The sequence below is a fragment of the Nothobranchius furzeri genome, chromosome 14 (assembly GCF_043380555.1).
Source record: "Nothobranchius furzeri strain GRZ-AD chromosome 14, NfurGRZ-RIMD1, whole genome shotgun sequence".
Lineage (NCBI taxonomy): Eukaryota > Metazoa > Chordata > Actinopteri > Cyprinodontiformes > Nothobranchiidae > Nothobranchius > Nothobranchius furzeri.
Genome location: NC_091754.1, coordinates 14,230,294 through 14,256,211, shown reverse-complemented (window position 1 = coordinate 14,256,211; position 25,918 = coordinate 14,230,294). Strand labels below are relative to the sequence as shown.

The 25,918-nt window shown below is 40.7% G+C and overlaps 1 protein-coding gene across 4 annotated transcripts in view; it reads right to left on the bottom strand.

The window, feature by feature from the left end:
* The window catches only part of pard3bb (par-3 family cell polarity regulator beta b), a 326,214-nt gene that overhangs the window by 242,266 nt on the left and 58,030 nt on the right, over positions 1 to 25,918 (bottom strand). For 3 of the 4 annotated variants that reach the window (XM_054747065.2, XM_054747066.2, XM_054747067.2), the window contains exon 3: positions 7,226 to 7,379. The exons of the other annotated variant lie outside the window; for it this stretch is intronic. In XM_054747065.2, the coding sequence (XP_054603040.1) occupies positions 7,226 to 7,379 (154 nt within the window). The remainder of the gene's footprint in view (positions 1 to 7,225; positions 7,380 to 25,918) is intronic. 4 annotated transcript variants of the gene reach the window in all.

Here is a 25,918-nt window from a genome sequence, read left to right as displayed (position 1 = left end):
TGTTTGCAGCACGAGCAGAAAAAGTGTCTGTGAAAGGCAGCAACGCTTCAAATCTCATGACACATCTGCGTGACCATCACCCACAACTCTACAGTCAACGCAAGGCAAGCTAACGTTAGCGTTTTAGCTAAAATGCGTGATCCGAGGATTTGGGTTGAGGGAGAAAGCAACGAGTCGCTAAGCAGCCGCAGCGCCGCTACCTGCATATAAACCGTGTCGCGGACACCCCCATGTTGAAATGACGCTATGCATTACGGGGCTCCCAGGGGCAGATAAGAGTTGGTCTCTCTCCGAGAATAATTATGAATTTAACAATGATTACTGCCTGATGACACTTTCCCACATCTGCAAAGCTCACTGGAAGAACACAAACCGAGGACAATATTTTCCTGATATACGGATTGCTCAAGTAAGGGTAAAAAAAAGTATCTGATTAGAAGACTACTTGAGTACTGAGTATCATCTGATCTAAGATTTTTAAAATGATGACATCAAACAGACATAAAATAAGAAGTTATGAGCAAATATTGGTATTTCAAAGACTAAAGGGGAAAATGTAAACAAATAAACAACATAATTACAAAATAACACATTTTAGGCAAAATTTAGACACAAACTGAAGACAATATTTCCTGACATACAGGGTTTATTTAATTGTGTGAAAATGTAGCACGTTTAAAAAAAATACCGCGATAATACCGAAAACCGTGGTAATTTTGGTCACAATAACCGTGAGGTTAAATTTTCACACCGTGACAACCCTAATACAGACCATTTTAGATTAGGTTACATTTCCTTTATTCCCAGATTATGTAGTTTGTAGCACTCATTATAATGTTGTAGAAAATTTCTGGCCAATCCACGTGATCGGTATTGGTGATCGGTATCGGTGATCAGCATTCTTTGATATCGGTATCGGTGATCGGCAGCAAAAAACCTGATCGGTGCATCCCTAGTGTCAAGTTTGGTGGCAGGAAAATCTCGTCTCTGCTTTTTGCGGATGATGTGGTCCTCCTAGCTTCATCCAGCTCTGACCTTCAGCTCTTGCTGGGTAGATTTGCGGCCGAGTGTGAAGTGGCTGGGATGAGGATCAGCACCTCCAAATCTGAGACCATGGTTCTCGACCGGGAAAGGCAGGCTTGCAAACTCCGGGTCGGGAGAGAAGTCCTACCTCAAATGGAAGAGTTTAAGTATCTCAGGGTCTTGTTCACGAGTGAGGGTAGGAGGGATCGGGAGATCGACAGGCGGATTGGTTCGGCGTCTGCAGTGATGCGGACGCTAAGCCGATCTGTCGTGGTGAAGAGAGAGCTGAGCCAGAAAGCCAGGCTTTCGATTTATCGGTTGATCTACGTCCCAATCCTCACCTATGGTCATGAGCTTTGGGTAATGACCAAAAGAATGAAATTGCGGATACAAGCAGCCAAAATTAGTTTCCTCCGTAGGGTGGCCGGGCTCAGCCTTAGAGATAGTGTGAGGAGCTCGTACATTTGGGAGGTACTCGGAGTAGAACCGCTGCTCCTCCGGATCGAAAGGAGTCAGTTGAGGTGGTTTGGGCATCTGGTCAGGATGCCTCCTGGACGCCTCCCTGGGGAGGTGTTTCGGGCATGTTCTGCCGGCAGGAGGCCCCCGGGTCGACCAAGGACATGTTGGAGAGGTTACATCTCCAATCTGGTCCGGGAACGCCTTGGGGTCCTGCCGGAGGAACTGGTGGAGGTGGCTGGGGAGAGGACGGTCTTGAGTTCCCTAGTTGGGATGCTGCCCCCGCGACCCGGACCCGGATAAGCGGAGGAAGATGAAGACGACAAATTTTAACGTGAGAGGAGCTGTATAAAAAATAATTTTCTTCTTTATCTGGCGCAGCTGTAAGCTTCCAGCATGTTTCCTGTATGTTTTAGATCATGATCACAGTTGATCTGTTTAATTTAATGGTGAATCGCTCCTATAGACACTAAGAAAGGCTGGGAGATGTTTCGGCTGTTAGATTAAGGTGTTGATGAACGAACAGCTAGTCTCCCTTTAAATCTGCTTTACTAATGACAAATATCGGCCGATGACGATATATAAAAAACAGTAAATACTGGCCCGGTACATATAGGTCTACCCATAGCTAGTGGTTCTTTTCATTATTTCTAGCCAAAGTTATTAGTGTCCAAGTAGAAACTGAGGCTCCAGAGCTGCAGGTTGCAGACCTCTGATCTAGAGCTTCATCTACAGTAAAAATAGATACAATTGTGTTATTTCCATTGGTCTAAAACTGGATTTTGGCTAAATAAATAAATTTAACTTTTTACCACTATAAAATGTATTACTTGGATCAGATGTCATGATTGACACACCCTATTTTAGTTGAATCTGAATATTGAGAGATTTGGTTATGACTGGCAGTCGCTGAGCATTTATATGAAAAGAAACACCCCAATATATATTCAGATCTTTTAAAATTCAACTAAATAGCCAGTTACATTCATGCATGTGTGTCTGTATGTAATAATCACACACTAATGCTATTATGAATGCTGATTTGGGAGAGGTGACAATGTGCGGGATGTGTGAGAAGTTCATGTATTATCTCTTCCCTTCGTATCCCATCTGTGAGCACACTGGTGTTCATGCATCCAAATGGCCAATAAGTGGCTGATTTGTAGATTTGTGTGTGCAAGTTGATAACAGATGATAATGGCTCTATCTTCACATCTCATCTGCCCTCTGCATAAAATCATGATTTAACAAAAAACTGATAAATTGAACACACCGCACTGCTGCCTGTGCTGCTGATGGGACTTAAGGGAAAAGTGAAAATGAGAGGAAAGTCAACACTGCAAAAAACTAAGCAAATAAATAAGATTCAATGTGCTGTGGTGTTATTATGGTCTGTGCAGTAGGCTCTGAAACCTCAAACCAACCATCCCCACTCACAGCAGCCATCAATCTATAAATGTATACATTAAGAACACTGTCATGTATGTGCCTATTGCTCAACTGAGAATATAATGGCAAAGGTGGTAGTGTGTGTGGAGGGAAGTCTATATGATTAAAGTACTCAGAAGACATGCCAAATGATATTTGTAGGGTCATATATTGATCGTCACAAATGGACCCTTGGTGCTCTTAAGAACAGCTGGGGGGATATGGATTACATCAAACCCCTGATCAATTCATCTCCTCCAAGAAAGACAATTAAAGAAGCAAGGTTTGATGGAGGATGTGAAAGTGAAAAGTTGGACAGAGGACAAAGACGCAACAAAATTTAAGTTACGACTGAAAATACAAACAGTACAAAAAAAGGCAAATTAACTGATTTTTCTTTTAGTGAAAGTAAAACCTACATTATCATTGAGCATAATTACAGGCTTTTATTTTGTATGAACACTGGAAGAGTAGAACAATGGAGGAAATGTGGTGCTGATGCTTTTTGTTGAGGGTTTTTTTTTTTTGCAGTTGCTGCACACAAGCACTTTGCAGTGTAATTCTGTGCTGGAAAAATGCAGTCACTGATGATAAATGCAGAGGAAGGTCTCTCCAGTGTGCAAGAAAGCCAAGATGTGGTTAAAAGAAAAAGAAAAAGCTGATTTTTTTTTATTATACACCTCAAATTTTGACTTTATTTTTATGTCATTTCCACAAGGATTTAAACGTGGAGTAAGTGGAAACTAACCAACAGGTCACTTGGAATGAGTATGGAGTGATCTGGTATCGCTGCATTCAGTCTCACTAATCTTCCAGAAATATCATTTAGAGGCTGATGGGAAGTATCTGCAGTAAGTTTGAAGCTGACTTATTGCAGCCATTTGCTTTCTCACATTCCACCTCTCCTGGATGTCTCTGAGAAATTTCAGGACTGCGGTGCATGTGTGAAAACGAATTATGGCTCCATAATATTCAAATGCTGCAGCAAGCCATGAGTGTGAGAGTGAGTCAGCATAAACAAAACCATTACATTTATTTAGAAGATGCTTTTATCCAAGGCAGCTTAAGTCTAGGCAATATTATTTCCACCATCTTGCCCAAGTAAACTTTAACATCTGAACTGGGTTTTGTTGGGAATTCAATCAGCTACCATTCAAATGCGGAGTAAAACGGACCTCAGCAATAAAAAAGTGGGTTGAATAGAAAGATTCTTACAGCATAAGGAAATTAAGAAATAATGAGCAACAAATGGAAAGCTGACAAAGACGAGGAGAAGTAAACAAAAGGTTGGGCTGGAAGGCAAAACAAGAAGACAGATACAGGCTAACTCTGACCTTCTCACACTGACAGTGTGATTGTCTCCAGAGCTCTGTTACCTCTAATATCCCATGATAAGTCACATTTTACCAACTAATCTTTACTGACAGGACATCATACTGAAAAGAATAAACTTCCTGTCTCAACTTAGTCTGGATTATACAGAAACTCCTCCTTCGTGAAAGGCCATAATAAATAATCTGAAATGGTAATGCAGTGTGACAGAAATTAAAAAAGCACTGACATAAACCTTTTAAAAATGTATGTATGTATGTGTGTGTGTGTGTGTGTGTGTGTGTGTATATATATATATATATATATATATATATATATATATACATACATATGTATGTGTATGTATGTATATATATATATATATATATATATATATATATATATACATACATATGTATGTGTATATATATATATATATATATATATATATATATATATATATATATATATATATATATACATACATATGTATGTGTATATATATATATATATATATATATATATATATATACAAAGAGACACAGGCCAAGACTTACAGGGTTTGTTTAAATAAAATTACATTTCATTAACTCAAAGTGACGGCCCTCTCACCATCACATACACATTAATTCAGATAGACCAGTATCTCGCTTGAAACAAGACAGAAAATTTGGAAAACAAAAAAGAAAATTACTTTTAAAAAAAAAAGAAAGCCATGCAAAGATAGATTTACTGAGGGAATAAAGGTCACGTAGAAAGGTCTTGCTCAGGTAACACTAAGCAGACACAAACATCAGTTTTAGGTCTTGCAGCCTGACAGAACACATGCACTTCCTGTCTTCTTCTCCCCTTCTGACGCTCTTTCAGCCATACCTCAGTGACAGTTGCTTACAACGTTTCAGCCTTTGCCATCTTGCTTTTATTACTGTCCCACCCATCACATTCTGACCTTTGTCTGCACTGCAAGTTAACAGTATGTCTCCTGTGTAAAAGTGCAAAAGTCTCTTAGACTACACTGTTTGTCTAGTAAAAGTGCACCAGTGTGCCCTAAACTCTAATGGTAGCTTTAAATAACACAACATGCAGAATTTACCCTGATTGGAAAAATACACAAATATAGGTTTATTTCAATAAAGAAAAGCATGGAGCAAATATGAAACACTTCAAAACAACACAAAAACCCGACCACTAAACGCTGTAACTTTTGCAGGTGAGACACTGATCCTCAAATACACAGGTCCTTCTCAAAAATTTGTATATTGTGATAAAGTTCATTATCTTCTGTAATGCACTGATAAACATTAGACTTTCATATATATTAGATTCATTACACACAACTGAAGTAGTTCAAGCCTTTTATTGTTTCCAATATTGATGATTTTGGCATACAGCTCATGAAAACCCAAAATTCCTATCTAAAAAAATTAGCATATCATGAAAAGGTTCTCTAAACGAGCTATTAACCTAATCATCTGAATCAACTAATTTACTCTAAACACCTGCAAAAGATTCCTGAGGCTTTTAAAAACTCCCAGCCTGGTTCATTACTCAAAATCACAATCATGGGTAAGACTGCCGACCTGACTGCTGTCCAGAAGGCCATCGTTGACACCCTCAAGCAAAAGGGTAAGACACAGAAAGACATTTCTGAATGAATAGGCTGTTCCCAGAGTGCTGTATGAAGGCACCTTAGTGGGAAGTCTGTGGGAAGGAAAAGGTGTGGCAGAAAACGCTGCACAACCAGAAGAGGTGACCGGACCCTGAGGAAGATTGTGGAGAAGGACCGATTCCAGACCTTGGGGGACCTGCGGAAGCAGTGGACTGAGTCTGGAGTAGAAACATCCAGAGCCACCGTGTACAGGCGTGTGCAGGAAATGGGCTACAGGTGCCGCATTCCCCAGGTCAAGCCACTTTTGAACCAGAATCAGCGGCAGAAGCGCCTGACCTGGGCTACAGAGAAGCAGCACTGGACTGTTGCTCAGTGGTCCAAAGTACTTTTTTCAGATGAAAGCAAATTTTGCATTTCATTCAGAAATCAAGGTGCCAGAGTCTGGAGGAAGACTGGGCAGAGGGAAATGCCAAAATTCCTGAAGTCCAGTGTCAAGTACCCACAGTCAGTGATGGTCTGGGGTGCCATGTCAGCTGCTGGTGTTGGTCCACTGTGTTTTATCAAGGGCAGGGTCAATGCAGCTAGCTATCAGGAGATTTTGGAGCACTTCATGCTTCCATCTGCTGACAAGCTTTATGGAGATGAAGATTTCCTTTTTCAACACGACCTGGCACCTGCTCACAGTGCCAAAACCACTGGTAAATGGTTTACTGACCACGGTATTACTGTGCTCAATTGGCCTGCCAACTCTCCTGACCTGAACCCCGTAGAGAATCTGTGGGATGTTGTGAAGAGAAACTTGAGAGATGCAAGACCCAACACTCTGGATGAGCTTAAGGCCGCTATCGAAGCATCCTGGGCCTCCATAACACCTCAGCAGTGCCAAAGGCTGATTGCCTCCATGCCACGCCGCATTGAAGCAGTCATTTCTGCAAAAGGATTCCAGATCAAGTATTGAGTGCATAACTGAACATAATTATTTGAAGGTTGACTTTTTTGTACTAAAAACACTTTTGTTTTATTGGTCAGATAAAATATGCTAATTTTTTTAGATAGGAATTTTGGGTTTTCATAAGCTGAGTGCCAAAATCATCAATATTAGAAACAATAAAAGGCTTGAACTACTTCAGTTGTGTGTAATGAATCTAATATATATGAAAGTCTAATGTTTATCAGTACATTACAGACAATAATGAACTTTATCGAAATATGCTGATTTTTTGAGAAGGACCTGCACTTTACTCAAACACCCACTTTCAAAAAACTATGATTTGGGGCCCTGTTGCTCTTCCATTAAATTAAACGTCATGATTGTTGACATGTGACCTAATTAATTACATCACTAACGGTTTAAGCATCATAGAGATCAGTGATGATGAGAAAAGATAAAATACTTACTAGACTTGAGCGCTGAGGAATTGACTTCAATCTCTCCTCCAGTAATTGGCTGGAATGCGGAGAGTTCAACCTGGTGAAGGTCAAGACTCGGTGTGAGGCTGGTGTTTGCAACATCCTTCTGCTGGGCTTCTTGTTCCTCATAGACTGCCATCAGCTAAAACACAAAATGTATCTGATTGTTAAGCCCTTCATCAATACACCCATCCATCCATCCATTCATCCATCCATCCATTTATCATCCATCCATATTGTAATGGCTGGCTTGCCATTCTGTAATGGTTTAATTTACATGTTATTTAATAAGCCATAAGACATAAGATTCCATAGTAAATATGAACTCAACCTTATGGATCTGTGGGTACTGTTTAACCAGAAGACTGGAATTTTTATTTCAGAGATTAGAAAACAGCTTTGTATTAACTCAGAGACAACAGAAGAGAGAGTCAAGTTTAAAGGTTTAAAGATTTATTACTAAACAAACTAAACTAGACTAACTTAAACACTAAGTGTATGGTGTAACTAAGGTGAATGAGACGAAGAATGGTGTAATGTGGAATGTTGCTCAGAACCAGCAAATCCAAAGAAATTATTAGTTCTGGTTGGAAGTGAAGGTGATGTCTTCGCGCTAAGCTTTGGTTAGGAGATTCATAAACACATTTGACGCCATCCTGTCGGTCTATGTACCCTTAGCGGAAGTCCCCGTCTAGATCAGGAGGTGTAAAGGTCCAGCTTGACCTTTATGGAGGCGAAGCCTGTAGAAACAGCCGTGGACGCCGACCACCAGTCTTGAGATACTTCCGGGTCACAACAGTTTGTTGGCATCTAGCGAGACCCAAACCTGGGTTGTGATGGTTCAGCTTTTATTCTGAAAGGAACCATTGCAGCAGTTGGAACAGCAACAGATTTTATCCAGCTTGTCGTTGGTTCTTTTGGCTGAAGAGGCAAGTTACGGATTGGCCACTCCAACAACTTCTCTAGAACGCTTTGAACTGGCGTTAAAGATGATGTGGGCATAGTTTTATACTTCGGATGTTTTGGTTTATGGTCGAATGAAAAGATGACAGATTTACCAAGCACCACCAAAACCACGCCTCCGTCAGATCTGGCAGATTCTGATTGGATCAGTAAAAGCAATGTGTCTTCTCTTAATGCTACCTGAGATCAGTCCTAGTGGAAACATTTAAAGTCATATTACTTATTATATTCTATAGGATTATAATAAAGTAATTAATATTTTGATTTCACAGATTGGTCACATCGTATTGTTGACTAACACTTTGTTTAATTAGCTTTATTAAAAATAGAGTTCTTTGATTTATTAAAAGGAGATAATCCTTTCTTCATTCTTCTCTTGAGCTGGAAAGAAGCAGTTTATAGCAAATGCATGAGACCTTGAGGCCATATCTCATGCAGACTAGTTCTGTGTCAGAGGGGAGGGGGGAAATGACTTTTGGTGGAAAATTCCGTTACAATATATTTTCTGATAAATTCCTAGGACTGGGTTTTGGGGGCAATAGTGACCTCCTTAGACCTCCCTCTTCACATTTACCTTGTTGAACTTATCTGCAGGTTCTCCGAAATGTACCCAAGCTAGTTACAAGATCTATACTCTCAAGTGGGTCCAGAGTCAGCACCAAGGCGTCCTCTCAATGGGACATGTCCAAAACCTGTTCTCCCCATAAAATCATGAAGAAATCCTCCTTATTGGATGCCCACTTTAGTTTGTATGTAAGCAACAATCTAACATGTTCTTCCCAAATTGTCAAGTTCCTCTCCAGGCTGCTAAGCATGAACAGGGTTTTTCCTGCTTTCAAATTTGCGTGGCGGCCGCCTCCAGCTAATTTTGTGCCGCCCCAGCCTGATTTCACTCTGCCCCCAGCTTAATGGATGTTATTTTAACTGCAGCTGCAGTGTTGCGCTACTACAGGGGCGCTGTATCAGCAGAGGTGCACTGAAAAGCACTAAAACCACTGCAGAAAAAGAAGAGTCTAGCTTTTCTCGCTAGTTGGTACATATCTATGGTTGGTGCTATTGACGTCCTGATTTTCCCCCAGGCTCTCCCATATCAGAGCAGGGCTGTACAGTGCGACGGAAAAAAAAACTGTGCATGTCTGTCTATTTTTAAACGTAGCACTCATGCAACATCTTTGAATTACTATTTTCCCCAGAACTTTATTGAACAAAAGTAAGTTTCGGGTAAAAAAAATGCTTTTTACTGGCGCACAGTATGGTCATCTGGATGCAGTGGAAGAAAATAAAGGAACCAGCAAAGGCAGAACCAGTTCAAAGTTTGGGATCAAAAGTGCAGCTACACGCAGATTGGCTAATGCTAAAGCTAACGGGTAGCAGTCTCACGATCAAGTGGCGCACAGAAAAATATATGATGATCGTAAAACTAAGAAAGACTAAACTCTAAAAGCGGATGAAAAGTACCCACCATCCTGTTTATTCTGCATCCTGCAGTGCTATAGAGCTCCAGGAGTTGACGTCACTTCTCCCGGCATGCAACAGTTCAAATCGAAACGGCGCCATCTTGGCAGGCAGAAGCCCGCAGCTGGGCTATTTGTTATTGTCAGAAAACTCAAACGGGAAATATGGTAGATTCCTGTTGTGCCCCAGGATGCCAGAACAGACGCGGACGACATAAGGAATGAGCCATCCACAGGATTCCCCAAGATCCAGAACACCGCAACCATTGGATCATTGTAATAAAATGCGCTAGTGACCGGGCTAAAATGAAGCTGTGGGATCCCGAGAGTGAAGGTTGTCGCTTATGCAGCGACCACTTCATATCTGGTACTTAAACCAACGTTTCCTCAACTGTATATGGTAATTATTTGAAATGCTTTTATTACGATTCTTAGTGGGCTTCCTAAACTTATTTTGGCGTGGCTTTTTCTGTCTTATTACTCAGCAACAAGTAAACATCACAGAAAACGTCATGATTTCTGTGTGCTGAGGTTTACGTGTCTTATGATCACAGGACTTAATTAACCGGCTAAGTTGTACTTCATTTTTAAGCAATGGTTGATCAATTGTCAGATCACACATAAAGAGCACTTTGGATTGCTATTGTCTCTCTCACCGAGACAGATCTCAGACAGATCCTGAGACGCTCCTGCCTGACATTTATGTTATTCACGGAAAAAATCAGACTAGTGATTTCTCTTGACATTCAGCACTCTATTTAAACTTCTTACATGTAAATCTGTGTTATTTGTCCATCCATCCATCCATCCATCCATCCATCCATCCATTTTCATCCGCTTATCCAGAGTCGGGTCGCGGAGGCAGTAACTTAAGTCGAGAGGCCCAGACTTCCCTCTCCCCAGCCACTTGGGCCAGCTCCTTCGGGGAAATCCCAAGGCATTCGCTGGCCAGGTCCGCTCCGACAGCTTCTGGCGTTCTTAAAAAGTATCCCAGGGGCATGGAAAGGGTCGTAGATGTTTAGTCTATTTAATTTCTGACTATATAAAACGATATCTTCGGTTTTAAAGTGTGAAGTAAACTCCAACAGAGTAAAATCCAAGCCGATCCCGTTATTTTTGTATACCTTTGTTGCCTGCCAACATGGCGTCTACTCTCGGAGAGTCACGTGACGTCCGGAGCTCTATGGATCAGAACCGCTGCAGATACGAGTCACATGACTGCTACAAGTCTGCTCCACATGCAGGAAGTACGGCAAGCCGTTGTAGTATACAATTCACAAACACTTCTATCTTTGAACATAATTTAAACTGGATTATTGCCAACCCGTACATAATAGACGTGCCACCATTACATTGATAGCAGCAGAAATTAAATGTTATTACCATTTCCAATACAAATGCATGTTAATGAAATGCTTTATATTTTACTGGATATATTTATGTGTTATTTTGACTAAGATGAGTGCTATTAATACAAACCTAAAATGTTACTGAAATGTAGGTCAAATATTTAAAAATATTTGTAACTATAAATACCAGATGGGAAAAAGGGAACTAAACTCTAATCTAATGCATATTATTGAGTTTTTTATAATAAAAGTCTTATTTCAACCTGATAATTTTGTTGTTTAATTTCATATTTTTTAGCAGCAAACCAGTTTTGTTTCACTTGAAACGTTGTCAAATGGAATGTTCTACTTTACCAACAGAAGCTTAGATTAGAACACTTAACAAAAAATATTTTGCCTTTAAAAAAGTGAGGCAGTTGGATGCACAGAGTATGCATGTGCATATGATGTATGGTCAGGATGGTACCACCTCTGCCTCGAATTGAGACAGGAAAAACCGTGATGAACCTAACCACTCTTTAGAGGCAGCTTATTTTAGGTGTTTGATTTTTCAAAGCATCAGAGTTAAACATACTACGAAGGGCATCAACATTCTCATGCGATTGGAAAAGTCAGAATACAAAAAGCCTTCATCTTTTGTCTTAGCCTGACCTGCCAGACTCCTCCTCTGTTTAATTCTGCACAGAGAAAGAGTCTGGTAATTCTCCAATTCAAATAACCTCACCCTGTGAGAATTCTAACCGAGCCAATCAGTGCTGACCACAACGCTGAGTTCGTCGAACATGGCAACTGAAGCGGAGTTCGCTGCAGCTCTTTCCTCTGTTCTAAATTACTTGAATGTCTTTAAAACCACAAGTGGAAGTGATCAAAGTATTTCTTCTAAAAAAAATAAAAGATGTTAGCGCCGATACCAGACGTTATCTTTTTACTACAACTAGAAAACTACAGTGTCGTACGGTACAGTCGGGATTTCCGTCTTTTTTCTGATTGGTTACTTTTGAGCTGCCTAGTCCCGCCCCTCATGTGCCTCCCTGCCTGTGAGTTACCAGACTATTTCTCTGTGCAGAATTAAACAGAGGATGAGTATGGCAGGCCAGGCTACTTTAGTCTATCAAATCTGCTAATATTTGGAAGACATACATCTTCAGAGTTAGCACAGTCTTCTATTACATATCCTTTTATACTACTATTACTATTACTACTACTACTACTACTACTACTAGCGTCAAATTTTGAAACATCCCTTCACAGATAAGGTTGAGCATTGGGCATCGACTGGAACTGGGACCTATTTTCAGTTTTTTCTGGAATAGTTGAATTTTTAAAATTGCAGTTCTTAGTTTCGATACCCAGTCTGCTGACCAAAAGAGGAAGCCACCATATACCAAAAAGAAGAATCCACTGGACATGGTTTTGATATTGCGTTCTAACGTGTAGCTTCATGTTAGAAAGTTCATTAAATTAAAATTCAAGGAGAAGTTCAGACTATTTCAACAGGTAAGACCTATGGTTGGCTGGCTCATTTAAAAATATGTAAAGTTTTTTTTACCCTGCCTCTTGAAAAGGTCAGAATCACGAATCACTAGGGACTGGTATCAAAGCAAGGAAATGGAATGGGTACCGGAGTCATTCAAAGTCAAACAATGTCCGACTCTATTAACATAAAAAGTGGCATTGACCATGAAGTATTTTTGCTTCCCTCCTCACATAATAGATGAATTTACTAATTGGCTTCCTCACTGTTATCTCTACACATGCCTTTTTCAGTCATCTGTGACAATCTTTCTCAGAATGTATGTCTTCTGGAATGCTGGATTACACAAAATAATCCCAAATGTTCAAGAACTATTAACTTGCTAAAAATACTACAAAACTACAAGACAAGCTAACATTTCAAATTCGGCAACTTTAAAGATGCCTTTAACAAACATACATAAAAAGTACACACTCTCTAGAAAAGATGAGCACAACTCTGGCATTACCTTTTGAATGAGGACACTATAGAGAACCCCCAAGGATCCTAGCATAGCCTGTGGCAGAGTGTTTGTCTACTACGGATTAACAAACGACTCCATTTGTGTCTCTTTTGCATCTGTGCAACAACCTGCCAGCTTTGTGCCGTGTTTTATAGTGGAATCCCTGTCTATTGAGTATTGCACTAGTCTGTGTTTAGCCTACCATCACACGGGGCTTGTCAACACCATGTTCCAGGGGCCTCCTTGTTAAAGCTCAATAGACGCGTTTGTATGTGTGTGCTTTAACCTGCACTCATGTGTGCTGTGTCTATAGTGAGCAACCATAAAGAATGCCGACCTTGCCAGCAAAGCCAGACGTTTCCAAGAACTGGAACCAAAATGATTGCTGCTTCTGACTTTTTTTGTCCAATACCTCAATTCATCAGAAGTATTGACACTGTATGCATATATAACACATATGTGCACTTTCTGTTTGGCGCTGCCACACCAGGCAGAGAGCAGAATAGTATCAAGTTACACAATATCACACCTTTCTCGACATGTTCTCATCCACATCTCACCAGCTATTCTCTCAGACTCTCACACATCCATGTTCTGTCACCCTCCCCACTTCCATCTGTCTACAGATTTCTCTCATTGTCCTGTTCCGTCTCCCCTTTCATGACAAATCTCATCTTACTTTTATTAATGTTCTTTCCTTAAAAGCTTGCTTTTATATTAATGTTCCAGTGTTGAGTCAGGTTGTCTTTTGTTTCAATAACATTCTACCAAATACTTGCTTGTTCTGCTTTATTCACACATCTTTCTATTTTGTTCATTCTTGGAAATCCTGTGTATTTAAAGTATTTTTATCTGAAAATGGTTAGTTAAGCTTTGCTTAACTTATACAAGCTTTTTCAATGAAAACAGGTCATATTTAAAGATGGGAGATGTTTTTAAGAATGTTTGCCTTAATGTTTGAAATGTTCTTTACATACCAATGACAACTAATGAATTACATATTTTGTCAAAAATAAAATGAATAACTAATTACCTATGAATTGTACAATCCTGGAAAAATCTCTTTAATTAAGACTGCCCTCTGGCTATCTTTACCCCTTTTGTGCAGAAATCACACATTCTCGGCTTGGAGCAGTTCAACATGACGTAAGGTCTAGTATATAATTTTTTTTTTACAGTTGCACAGGTGCATTACGTAAGAAGTTATAGCAGAAAAGGTACCACCAATGGGTTGAAAGATAAGATAACATCAAGTTTCCATGGATGTTTGACAGTATCCGCTGGATCCGGCATTCTCCTGTATTATGGAGGCCTCGCTTGGTGGTGGGTGGGGTGGGGGTATTTTCAAAATGTAACTTGCTTGAAAACCTTAATAGGACCTCCTAACCTACTTTTCAGCTATCTAAAAGCATGGAACAAAGATGGTAATTGCACAAACAAGACAATGAAAAATGCAAATATGAAAATGTTAATGTTTAAAGATAAACACTCAGAAAGATGACAATCATTATTGAACATAACTAAAATCTGTAAACAAAATACTAAAGAGATTTGCCAAGTCTTTTAGAGGAGAACTTTGCTTCTGTCCTTTTCATCAGCGCTCAAAGACCTGCCAGACAAAATGACAATCCAGTGTGAGCATGCAACGGAGAATGAGGTAAGAGACAAACACAGGTAAACCTGCACAAAGTAAAAGCAACAAAAAAACAAGAACAAGAAAGAAATGGGAGAGAAGAGAGAAATGTAATGACAGTAATGATGGAGAGTGATAGATTTACTGTACTGAAAAAACCTTTGCTATGTCAGAGTAAGAGTAAAAAAGAAAGCCTAAAATTTCAGATTGTGCGCGTGTCACTGTGTCAAGAGCTGGAGCAAAGATGTGTCCATTTCCAACAAAGTGAAAAGTACTGCCCACTCAGTCTGATTCTGTCTCAGTAGCAAGCCACTTAAATGTCTTCTTTTTCAAAATTACAAACATCTTCATCTTGAATAATGAATAAATATATTATGCATTTAATGAAATAATCTTATTCATATTTAACATGATAAACTGGTGTCAAATGTGCAGTGTAGCACAGACTAATGGTGCAGGAGTTAACGGTCACAGTTTCGTTATCAGATCATATAAGTGTAGCATCATATGTGAGGTCAACTATAGTGTCACAATAGGCCTGTTTCCATTGAACATCAGGGTGAATTCCGGTACGGGGAAACTGAGCGGGAGATATGATGTCTCAGTTATCTCAGTTGTAGTCTTCATTCAAATTCAGCCCTTTCAGAACTTTGCACAGATGTCAGCATATCACGACTGCTTTGGCAGTGAGTGATCAGTGCCTAAACATATCCACAGTGGCAAAAATAACATTAAAAGTTTCATTATGTCGAAGTTAATCCATTCGGAGGACGAGAGCAGCTGCGTGATGTGAAATGTGGCGTTCACTTACCAAAAGAAGCTCATTTTTTTACGGCGCTCTGTTAGACAACAAGCCCCGTGAATTACACTGGTGTGGGCAAATTCCTCCGTGTCCTCCGGTGTCGGGAGTTTGGTAACAGGGATGCAGGTGAAGTGACAATTTTAAAGGTATGTGATCGGTGCTTCTTTTCTTTTGCTTTCATTCTGCTTCATAAGCAACTCTTATAATTTTATTAATGCTGGTTGATTTGGATAGTGTCTGCTGATGTCATTTCCTACTGAGGTGCAACCAATCAGCGCGAGTTAAACTAATTTCCACTCAGCAATTCGACCGGGCCATTCCGAGGACTTACCCTTGATATGGTACTTAGAAAATTCCTGAAAATGTCATTCGGCCAGCCCGGTCAAGTGGAAACCCACGTGCCGGGAAGTTCCTGTAAATTTACTTTGAAATTCCAAGAGTGGAAATGCACCGAATGCCTCTAATGGTGTTATTTCATTGTCCCAATATTAGCTGAAGTCTAAAATGACTCCACTCTCCACTGAAGTGTCTTCTAATTTGACACTACACCACTTCTTACACACCCCCAAAATTAGATTCAAACTGTGAAAAAATGCTTGTTGAGGCAGACATGCTGACAGAAATTATCTGATATGCTGTTAAATTTGGTAGCTTTTACTTATACCTGAGTGATGCACCTGCTGTCTCCAAATATACAAGATATAACCTTCACTTCAGCTAGTCTGTCAGCACCCTCAACAGACTCAAAGAAGAAGTTTATGTTGTTATTTTCCTCCCTTTTTAGTTTCAGCTTACTGTCAAAACACAAATTTTACTTTGATCATCCCGCTGACATCGTGATGTTGAAATGCCTTTGTCCTTTTGTGAGGTTCAGCTCTTTCTTTGGAGGGGCTTCAAGACAACTGACACAAATAATTTGTGTTTTAAGCCTGATATAAAACCAAACAGTCCAAGTCTGAGAATTTTTTTTATTACAGTACACTATTATGTCATTTTGTGTTCGAGATTCAGTTACTGCAATCCAGAAGCAAATATTTTCTATTCATTCTAAAAGCGGATACACGCTCCAAACACTTGCTTATGACTGGGATAAAAATAGCAACGCTAAGACATGAAATACCACTCTTACCTGTTCATATGGTAACCTAAGCAAGTATGTGGATGTGATTCATGGTCACTAATTAGGATTTTGCACCTGCCACTTGAAGCATGCAGTGTGCATTCGCTCCAGTGAGAACATTATGCTTGGATCGTTCTGTCACTTACAAAAGAATTATATCAGCTGTAAGCTAAATGCAACAATGTGATTTCTTCTAATTGTATTGCCTATTATCCTTAGCCTTTTCAAAGTCATGTATAACCTTGTAACAGAACCTTTCTCAGTGGCCTAGTGGTAGAGTGTCCGCCCTGAGACTGGGAGATCAGGGGTTCGATTCCTGGTCGGGTCATACCAAAGACTTTGAAAAAATGGAACCCAATGCCTCCCTGCTTGACACTCAGCATTAAGGGTTGGATTGGGGGTTAAACCACCAAATAGTTCCCGAGCGCGGCTGTGTCTGCTGCTCACCGCTCCCCCAGGGGATGGGTCAAATGCTGAGAACAAATTTCGCACACACACCTGTGTGTGTGACAACTAATGGGACTTTAACTTTAACGTCAGTTTTAGGTACGGTCTGACCGCTCAACATCTATTCAACATCTGGACAGAAAGGAGACACAACACTGCATGTGTTCCCTTTAAATGAGCCTGCCTTCATTACCAGCTGGGGCTCACAGACTCTGCACCTCTGAAAGATAAACAATAACTTTATTTCCCAAAGTCCCATCTGCCTGTCTCCACAGAAGGAACAACTCCAGCCCGAATCAGTTGCTAAAATCAAGAATGATTTCCTAAATCAATATGAACTTCTTCCATGACTCATAATCTAGATAATCATTAAATAAACATTTGTTTATTGCTACTTATAATAATTATATTGTAATGAAATGCTTCATTAATCTGTGTTCAATAATTGTTGTGTTATGTTATGTTATGTTATGTTTACCACTGCAGTGTGTTCAGCATTTTTTCTACAACTGGTCCATAATATCTGTGCTCACACAATAACAAGTACGGTTAAGTTAAACCCTGACACTAGGGTTGTCATGGTATGAAAATTTAACCTCACGGTTATTGTGACCAAAATTATCACGGTTTTCGGTATTATCGCGGTATTTTTTAAACGGTGTTGCATATGTTCAGAAAGCATTGATAGTCCTGTTCTACACAAACTGAAATAGTTTTGAAAAGGTTTAACAGTGTTTATTAAACCTAAAATAACACAAAGCCTTAGCAAAAGTGCAACTTTTCACAAGTAAAGGAACAAATAGCTTCTTTTTCTGGAACATGTTACAGTAGTCAGTGCAGGTTTAAATTATACAAATCCAAACATTCGAAACATAAACAATATGTAAACAAATCAAAGAAACACCACTTGTTTTCTCATATACTTGTTTTCTTCATTATCAAAATGAAAATCTAAAACTCCAGTCCACACTTGACTTGAGCACTGTACAAGTCAACCTTAAAAAATATGTATTTAAAATAAATATCCACTTTAAACAAATTACTAAAATAACTACTACACTATGTAATCAAATCCAAATGTTCAAGTATAAATGGCACTGAATAAGTAAACAAATCAATGACAAGGAACTAATTGTATATTTCTCTTCATCATCAACAAATAAGATGCTTCAACCAGCAACAGGGTGTCCATGACACGGTTTAAATGCTGGCAGAGGGCGCTGCGGCTGCAGTATATAGTGACTCGTTGCATTCTCCCTCAGCCAAAAGTCCTCACGTCATGCATTTAAGCTAAAATGCTAATGTTAACTTACCTTGCACTGGCTGTAGAGACGTGGGTGATGGTCACGCAGATGTGCCATTAGATTCGAAGTGTTGCTGCCTTTTGCAGACACTTGTTTCCTGCACGTTCTGCAAACGGGATAGCAGTCTTCTATTAACTGTCCCTCAGCGTTTTTCAGAAATCCAAAATATGCCCATACTTCCGATTTAGTCTTCTTTGAGGGCTGATGGATGTCCTGGGCGCTGCCGTCTCCTCCTTCGGCCATTATTTCAGCTTCAAAGTTTTGGTGCCGTTGCAAATTAAAAAGTGCGTGTGCGCGCCGCGGGAACTTCAGCTGAAGCGACGGTGGCTGGTAAGGGTCATCGCGCCGAAACCGCGGCCACGGTAAACCCACCGAGATAATATAGTTTTTTAAAAACTGGACGGTTATTTTCATTGTCAACTTTTTTACCGGGGTTTACCGCTATACCGGTTACCGTGACAACCCTACCTGACACACATAGTATTAAACCAGTCAGAACATCCTGTATCAAGAAGGCGTGTTTCTGAGTTGTCTTGAGCCCCCTTCAGACAGGCCATGAAAAACGGAAATGTTCAGGACTCTGTCCGTAAGACCTTTCTGTCTGAATACAAACATCCGGATAACGTGTTCCGGAATTTATTCGGACGAAGCCCCTAGTAACAGGTCCGGACTTGTTACGGACAGGGTGGCTGCTTCAGACCGGTGAGGTAAAGTTCCGGACAAGAGGGAGGGGAAGGAGGAGGGGACCGTGGGACGCTGTGCGCACCTAGATGGCTCGCTGCTGTAGCATGCAGCGAACCACGGCAGCTCGCCTCCTACGGTACCGTATAGACGCGCGACGGAGCGCTTGACACCGCTTCAGTGATTCCTTTAACCATTGAGCTTCATCATCCAGGTCTCTTATGCATCTTCGTGTGCGCAGAATTATGTTTAAGCGCCTCGTGATTTTTATCTTGAGAGGCGCTATAGAAATGATATTTTCTTCTTCTTCTTCTTAACATAAGTCCGATTCCCCCCCACCCCCCGCCGCCGTCAGACATCTGGAACTTTTCCCTGCTGTGTGAACGCAGCCGAAAGGACAAGTTCCGGTACAAAAGTGGTGTGTCTGAAAACACAGTTCCGGTTAAAAACCGGATTGAATTGTCCACAAATGTTCCAGAATGTCTGTCTGAAAAGGGCTATAGTAACATATCTCAAACGTGTCAGCCTCTGATTGGCTGTGCAAGTCATAACATCAAAACCTTAAATCTGGGTCATCCTGAGTGATTTGACAGTTCTAGAGAATCGTTTCAGGCCGGCCACCTGTAGTAAACCTCTTTAACCATCAAAGATTTTGATAAGTCGTCAAAACCTTTTTGCACCTGCAAAGCTGATGAGCAAACAGTTCTGCAGAAACAAAGCTGATATTGTTAGACTCTTTTAGGAGTCCTCCAGACTAGGGCTGTCGCGGTAACCGCAAAAATGAAATATCGCAATATGAAGAAGCCCACCGCGCTGCATCATGGGCCACCGCGATTACTGAACTTGGTTCAACTCAATGATGCATGTTGAGAAGGGTGCCTGCACTGGTATCAAAACGAAACGTTACTTCGCTCCTTTGGGAGCACTTTGGTTTTCAGTACGTCAGCTGCTGCGCAGCCAGAGTCCTTGGCCGAGACAGAGCTGCCACCAGCGGCAAAAAAATAAATAAATAAATAAACGCTCGGAGACCTGCTGAAGTCCCGGACAAGCACTGCTTCTGCAACCGTCCCGAAGAGAGTTTGAGCCGAGCTGGAGCTCACTCGCTACCTGCAGGAGGAATGCATCCACCCTAAAGAAACCCCCCTGACATGGTGGAGCAACAACCAGGAGAAATTCCCTTTACTCGCACGCAGGTACGTGTGTGTTAGTGCAACGAGCGCACCATCCGAGAGGGTTTTCAGTGTTGCTGGAAATGTTGCCACCCCTCTCAGATCCTCTCTCAAAGCGTATATGGTTAACATGCTGGTTTTGCTTGTGGGTAACAAGGACGTGACCGAGCTATAAATCACCGTCATTCGTGTGTGTGAAAGTGAAAGTGAAATGATAGCGCGCCCGGTACATGTAATTTTTTTATGCTTAATTTTAAACAACTAAACAACATGGGGACTTGTTTCTTATTTGTTAGATGCTGCAGCCAAATTTGCATTTAAAAGTTTAACCTTCTCCTGAATTTTGTTGTTTTTAAGTTCAGTCGGACTCCGACTGTCGGAGAAACAAACGTTACTGCGATCTGTGTTGTTACTGCCCTTTGATCTGCATTCAGTAAAGTGTTATTAAAGAAGGCATGGCAATTTTTAACCTTTTTTAAATGTGTAAACATTATGTTTAGATAGTAATGCAATAATATCGCACACCGCAATATTAAGCCACCCTGAATCACCGCAGGGGGAATTCCTCAACCGCGACAGCCCTACTCCAGACGCACGGTTCCATCCAGCTGTTGTGACCCGAGACATCTCTGGACTGAAGAGTCGGTACCACGGTATTCTACAGCCCTCCGGTGCCAGAGCTCAGCCGACCCCTGCGACTTTCGGATCCACCAAGAGGGTCTCTCAAAAACGGGTGAAGTAGACATGACAGATTGCGTTTGATGTTCTTCTGATGATAACAACTTTATAGCTTAGAGCAAACCAAATTCTTTTCACCAGCACTCAGCTTACTTTGATAAGGAAGCTCTGACTGACATCGCATTCACACATAGGTTCCTTCATCACGTTTAGTTACATCCGCTCACAGTAAATGCTAAGTTAATTAGTCATGTTTTAATTGTTTGTAAAATAAATGCTCACTTTTATAAACCTGACTCTTTCTTGAAATAACACGGAGTGGTTGATCACTGAAAAAGCAAAGAACCTAGATCTTCTGAATTACAACCTATAATCTTCTGATAAATACAATAAAGACCTAGCAGGTTAATATTTTATATTTACATAGAATATTACATCTTCCTGGTCATAACAAATAAAAATCATCAATTTGCCTATTCTACACATGTAAGTCGGGTTTGAATTAGTGTTGACCTGCTGTCTTGTTATTTGCAAAAATTAAATGAGCTCATAAAATGATGCAAGCTGACTTAGAGCAATTTAAAATTTAAGTGCATAACATGCACAAGTACAGGCACTTATAGTACCATCTTTTCCCGGCTGATACGCTTTTTATTCAGGTCAATTATGGCTTGATTGATTACTAGAGTGTGGATCAATAAAATGCAACAATCTGATCCATTCATTGAGCATATACAGCTCCTAGGCAGTGCATAATCATCCCTCCACACAAGCATGCACACACACACACACACACACACAAGCAAACAATCTTTAATTAAATATGCTCAAGTTATCTGTACACCACTGACCTTTGATTTCCACTCAGGACCACTTACTGTAACAAAATCTATGATGTTCAGGAGGGCATGTGTACGTGTAAGCATGAGTACTCTGACATCTTCCAGAATCAGCTATATACTTGACAGTGACCACTTCATCACTATAGATTAAACATCAGGACCAGACATGACAGCATTTGTCCATACAAGTGAGATTACTATCTTCTCCAGATTATTTATAAACAACTTTCACAATTGATTTTGAGTGTTTAAGTGAAAAAATCTGATGAAAATGTTATTTTTTTTACTGAAATGTGTCAATTTACTCTGCTATCTCTGTTTAGTTGTGATGCCTTTGACTTAAAAACAATAATACACTCTGATCACTTGAATACAAGAATCAGTAGAGAATGTTTTTCCCAGGTCTATAACAACTTTAATCAATCAGAAACACATCACTTCCTTTCACTCACTCACTCACACACTCACTCACTCACTCACTCACTCACTCACACACGCACACACACACACGCACACACACAATGGGAGATGATAGGCTGACAGCACCACCTAGCTCTCCACAACAGAAACTGCATTTAAATTGCATGAAAGAAATTGCAAACACACCCACACAAATGCAAACTTATGGCCTTTCCACTCATCACAGGCCTTATGATTGCTGTATGTAACAGTATAATTAACTACACTTAGCTAGAGATAAAACAATAAAAAAAGAAACTATAAAATACTGCAGTGCACCTGCCACTCAAAGGTTAAGGGAGAGAATTTCCATGAAAAGGCATTGGTTTTACACCTACTTGTGTATGCAGACTGCTTAAAGTCTTTGAAAGTGAACCGAGCAGCTGAAATCTGCCGCCGCACTTACCAGGAGCAGTGAGTCTATTTCTGTCTCCACAACGTTCCCTTCCCTGCCTTTTAATGTCATGCCAAAGTTAAAGAAAGGCACGGTTTGTTACCTGCCATGGTTCTGAAGACTCCACCACAAAGAACTGGTTTGCTATTGTGGGATGCTGCGGTCACTGAGGCTGGCATGAGAAAAATATTTTTAAAGCTGACACATGTCTGTGTAATGACTATAAAAATAACTGTTCAGATCACAAAGAGAATTTGAATGAACCCCGAGGCAGACCATACTAGCCTACAAGTTGGTCTTTTCATGTTTCATCAGCAGATATTTTTGCTCAGCCCTGTTTTCCCCCTCTGGCTTCACTTTGGCTCCTCTAGTTTGCTTCCCATCATTTCCCCTCCTTTCCCCCTTGCCAGCTGCCTTCCCTTTGTTATTATGCATCTTCCCATTTGCTGTGTTAATTCTCTCCATTTGCTTTGGCATCCTTAAGCTTCTTGACAGCTCCTCTGGTCAGCGGTGCCTCTCTTCTCTCCGAGTTCTAGTGATGCTTTACAAATCAGTTGATGTAAATCATCATGTTCCTGCACTTTGCTCCATTGGATAAACCCACAAAGCAACAAAGAGGTTATTGATTCGGACATAAATCTGATACACTCCCTCTCACTCTCTCAAACTCGATATTCTGTTTAATTTAACTATTTTGTTCCGCTGTGTTTTATGTCTTTTCCGACTTGCTCTATCCTTGTGTTTAACCACCTTTTTGTGGAGAGAATTAAATGGAATGTGCCAAACATTCCTTGATAGTTTGATTATTAATGACTAAACAAAAGGGCTCCATGTACTGTAGAATGTGGTTGTTTCCTAATTTATTGGCTGTATCCCTTTGTATCCTTCTGAGGGCCACTTTCAACACAGAAATGTGATAAGGTTGTCCAAATTTTCAAGGAAACCCAATATATCCTCAAATGTGTCCTACTTTTAACCAAACTTCATGGATAAATCTGGTGTATCCGTACTGGCAATCACAGGATTTATTGTGGATCAACCAAGGGCATTTACTTTACTTTAAACAATGCAGCAACAGGGAGCCTTAGGTCATTTATAAGTGGTCAGACCTTGGTGGTAATGTGGTGCAATCGTGTCTTTTTTAGGGATGCACCTATGGATTGGCATTTGATACCAATCGGCCGATAGCGCCCCTATCGGTTTTGATCGGAGTTTTCAAAATAGATCAAAGCAGACTGATCAGGTAGGGTTGTCACGGTAACCGGTGTAGCGGTTAACCCCGGTAAAAAAAGTTGACACTAATAATAACCATCTTGTTTAAAAAAAACTATATTATCTTGGTGGGTGTACCATGGCTGCGGTGTAGGCGCGGTGACCCTTACCAGCCACCGTATCATCTGCTGAAGTTGCCGGCGGCACAGACGCACGCTTTGTTGTTTACAACCAAAACTTTCTTGAAGCTAAAGCTGAAATAATAGCCAAAGTAGGAGACAGCAGCGCTCAGGAGGACATTTTTATCCCTCAAAGAAGACAAAGTCGGAAGTACGGGCATCTGTTGGATATCTGAAGAATGCAGAGGGACAGTTGATAGAAGACGGCTATCCTGTTTGCAGCACGTGCAGAAAAAGTGTCTGTGAAAGGCAGCAACGCTTCAAATCTCATGACACATCTGCGTGACCATCACCCACAACTCTACAGTCAACGCAAGGCAAGCTAACGTTAGCGTTTTAGCTAAAATGCATGATCCGAGGATTTGGGTCGAGGGAGAATGCAACGAGTCGCTATATAAAGCAGCCGCAGCACCGCTACCTGCATATAAACCGTGTCGCGGACACCGCCATGTTGAAATGACGCTATGCATTACGGGGCTCCCAGGGGCAGATAAGAGTTGGTCTCTCTCCGAGAATAATTATGAATTTAACAATGATTACTGCCTGATGACATTTCCCCACATCTGCAAAGCTCACTGGAACACAAACCGAGGACAATATTTTCCTGATATAGGGTTTATTACTCAAGTAAGGGTAAAAAAGTATCTGATTAGAAGGCTACTTGAGTACTGAGTATCATCTGATCTAATATTTTTTTAAATGATGACATCAAACAGACATAAAATAAGAAGTTATGGGCAAATATTGCTATTTTAAAGACTAAAGGGGAAATATGTAAACAAATAAACAACATAATTACAAAATAACACATTTTAGGCAAATTTAGACACAAACTGAGGACAATATTTCCTGACATACAGGGTTTATTTAATTGTGTGAAAATGTAGCACGTTTAAAAAAAATACCGCGATAATACCGAAAACCGTGGTAATTTTGGTCACAATAACTGTGAGGTTAAATTTTCACACCATGATAACCTTAATACAGACCATTTTAGATTAGGTTACATTTCCTTTATTCCCAGATTATGTAGTTTGTAGCACTCGTTATAATGTTGTAGAAAATTTCTGGCCAATCCACGTGATCGGTATCGGTGATCGGTATCGGTGATCAGCATTCTTTGATATCGGTGATCGGCAGCAAAAAACCTGATCGATGCATCCCCAGTCTTTTTCACAAAATAATATGCGATGGTGGTATAAAAGGGGTATGAGCCGGTCTCTGCCTTGTCACAGACTATATTTTAGCTTGAACATAACTTGCTTTTTATTGCGACTGAAGCCGTGCTCCTTAAATTGTTTCATGAGCCACTACTGAAGGTGTCTGTTCTCCATAGTCCCCATGAACTGTCTGATAATCTGAGCTCCAGCTTTCACGGAGAAAAGTTCCCGGAGCACCGCATTGCTCCCGTTTATCATCTTAGCTGATTCTGTCAACAAAAGCGAAAGTTACTGCCCGTTTTTACCTTTACTTTCAATACTGTAGCCGGCCAGAGCTCAGCAGTAACTCCCCACGTGATCATGACACCACGGTGGTGTCACGTGTCACCTTAAGCAGTGACCAAGGCATAATCTTCATTTACAAATCATGCGTTGCGGCAATATTACTAACAAGCTTGGTGGAATGAATCCTGCAAAATGCCCACATCGCCATGCCGTCACGGTGCTTTTATAAGACACACCATGGCAGCAGTATTACGCTGATTTGCCAGCATGGTGTGTCATAAAAAGGGCTAATGTCAAATGAAGAAGGAGAGGAAAACTGTTTTAAATGTAAGTATATTAACCCATCCATCCATCCATCCATTTTCTTCCGCTTACTCGGAGTTGGGTCGCGGGGGCAGCAGCCTAAGTCGAGAGGCCCAGACTTCCCTCTCCCCAGGCACTTGGATGAGCTCCACCGTGGGAATCCCAAGGCGTTCCCTGACCAGCCGTGAGATATAGTCCTCCAACATGTCCTGGGTCTTTCTTTAGGCCTTCTCCCGCTTGGACGTGCCCGGAAAACTTCACCAGGGAGGCA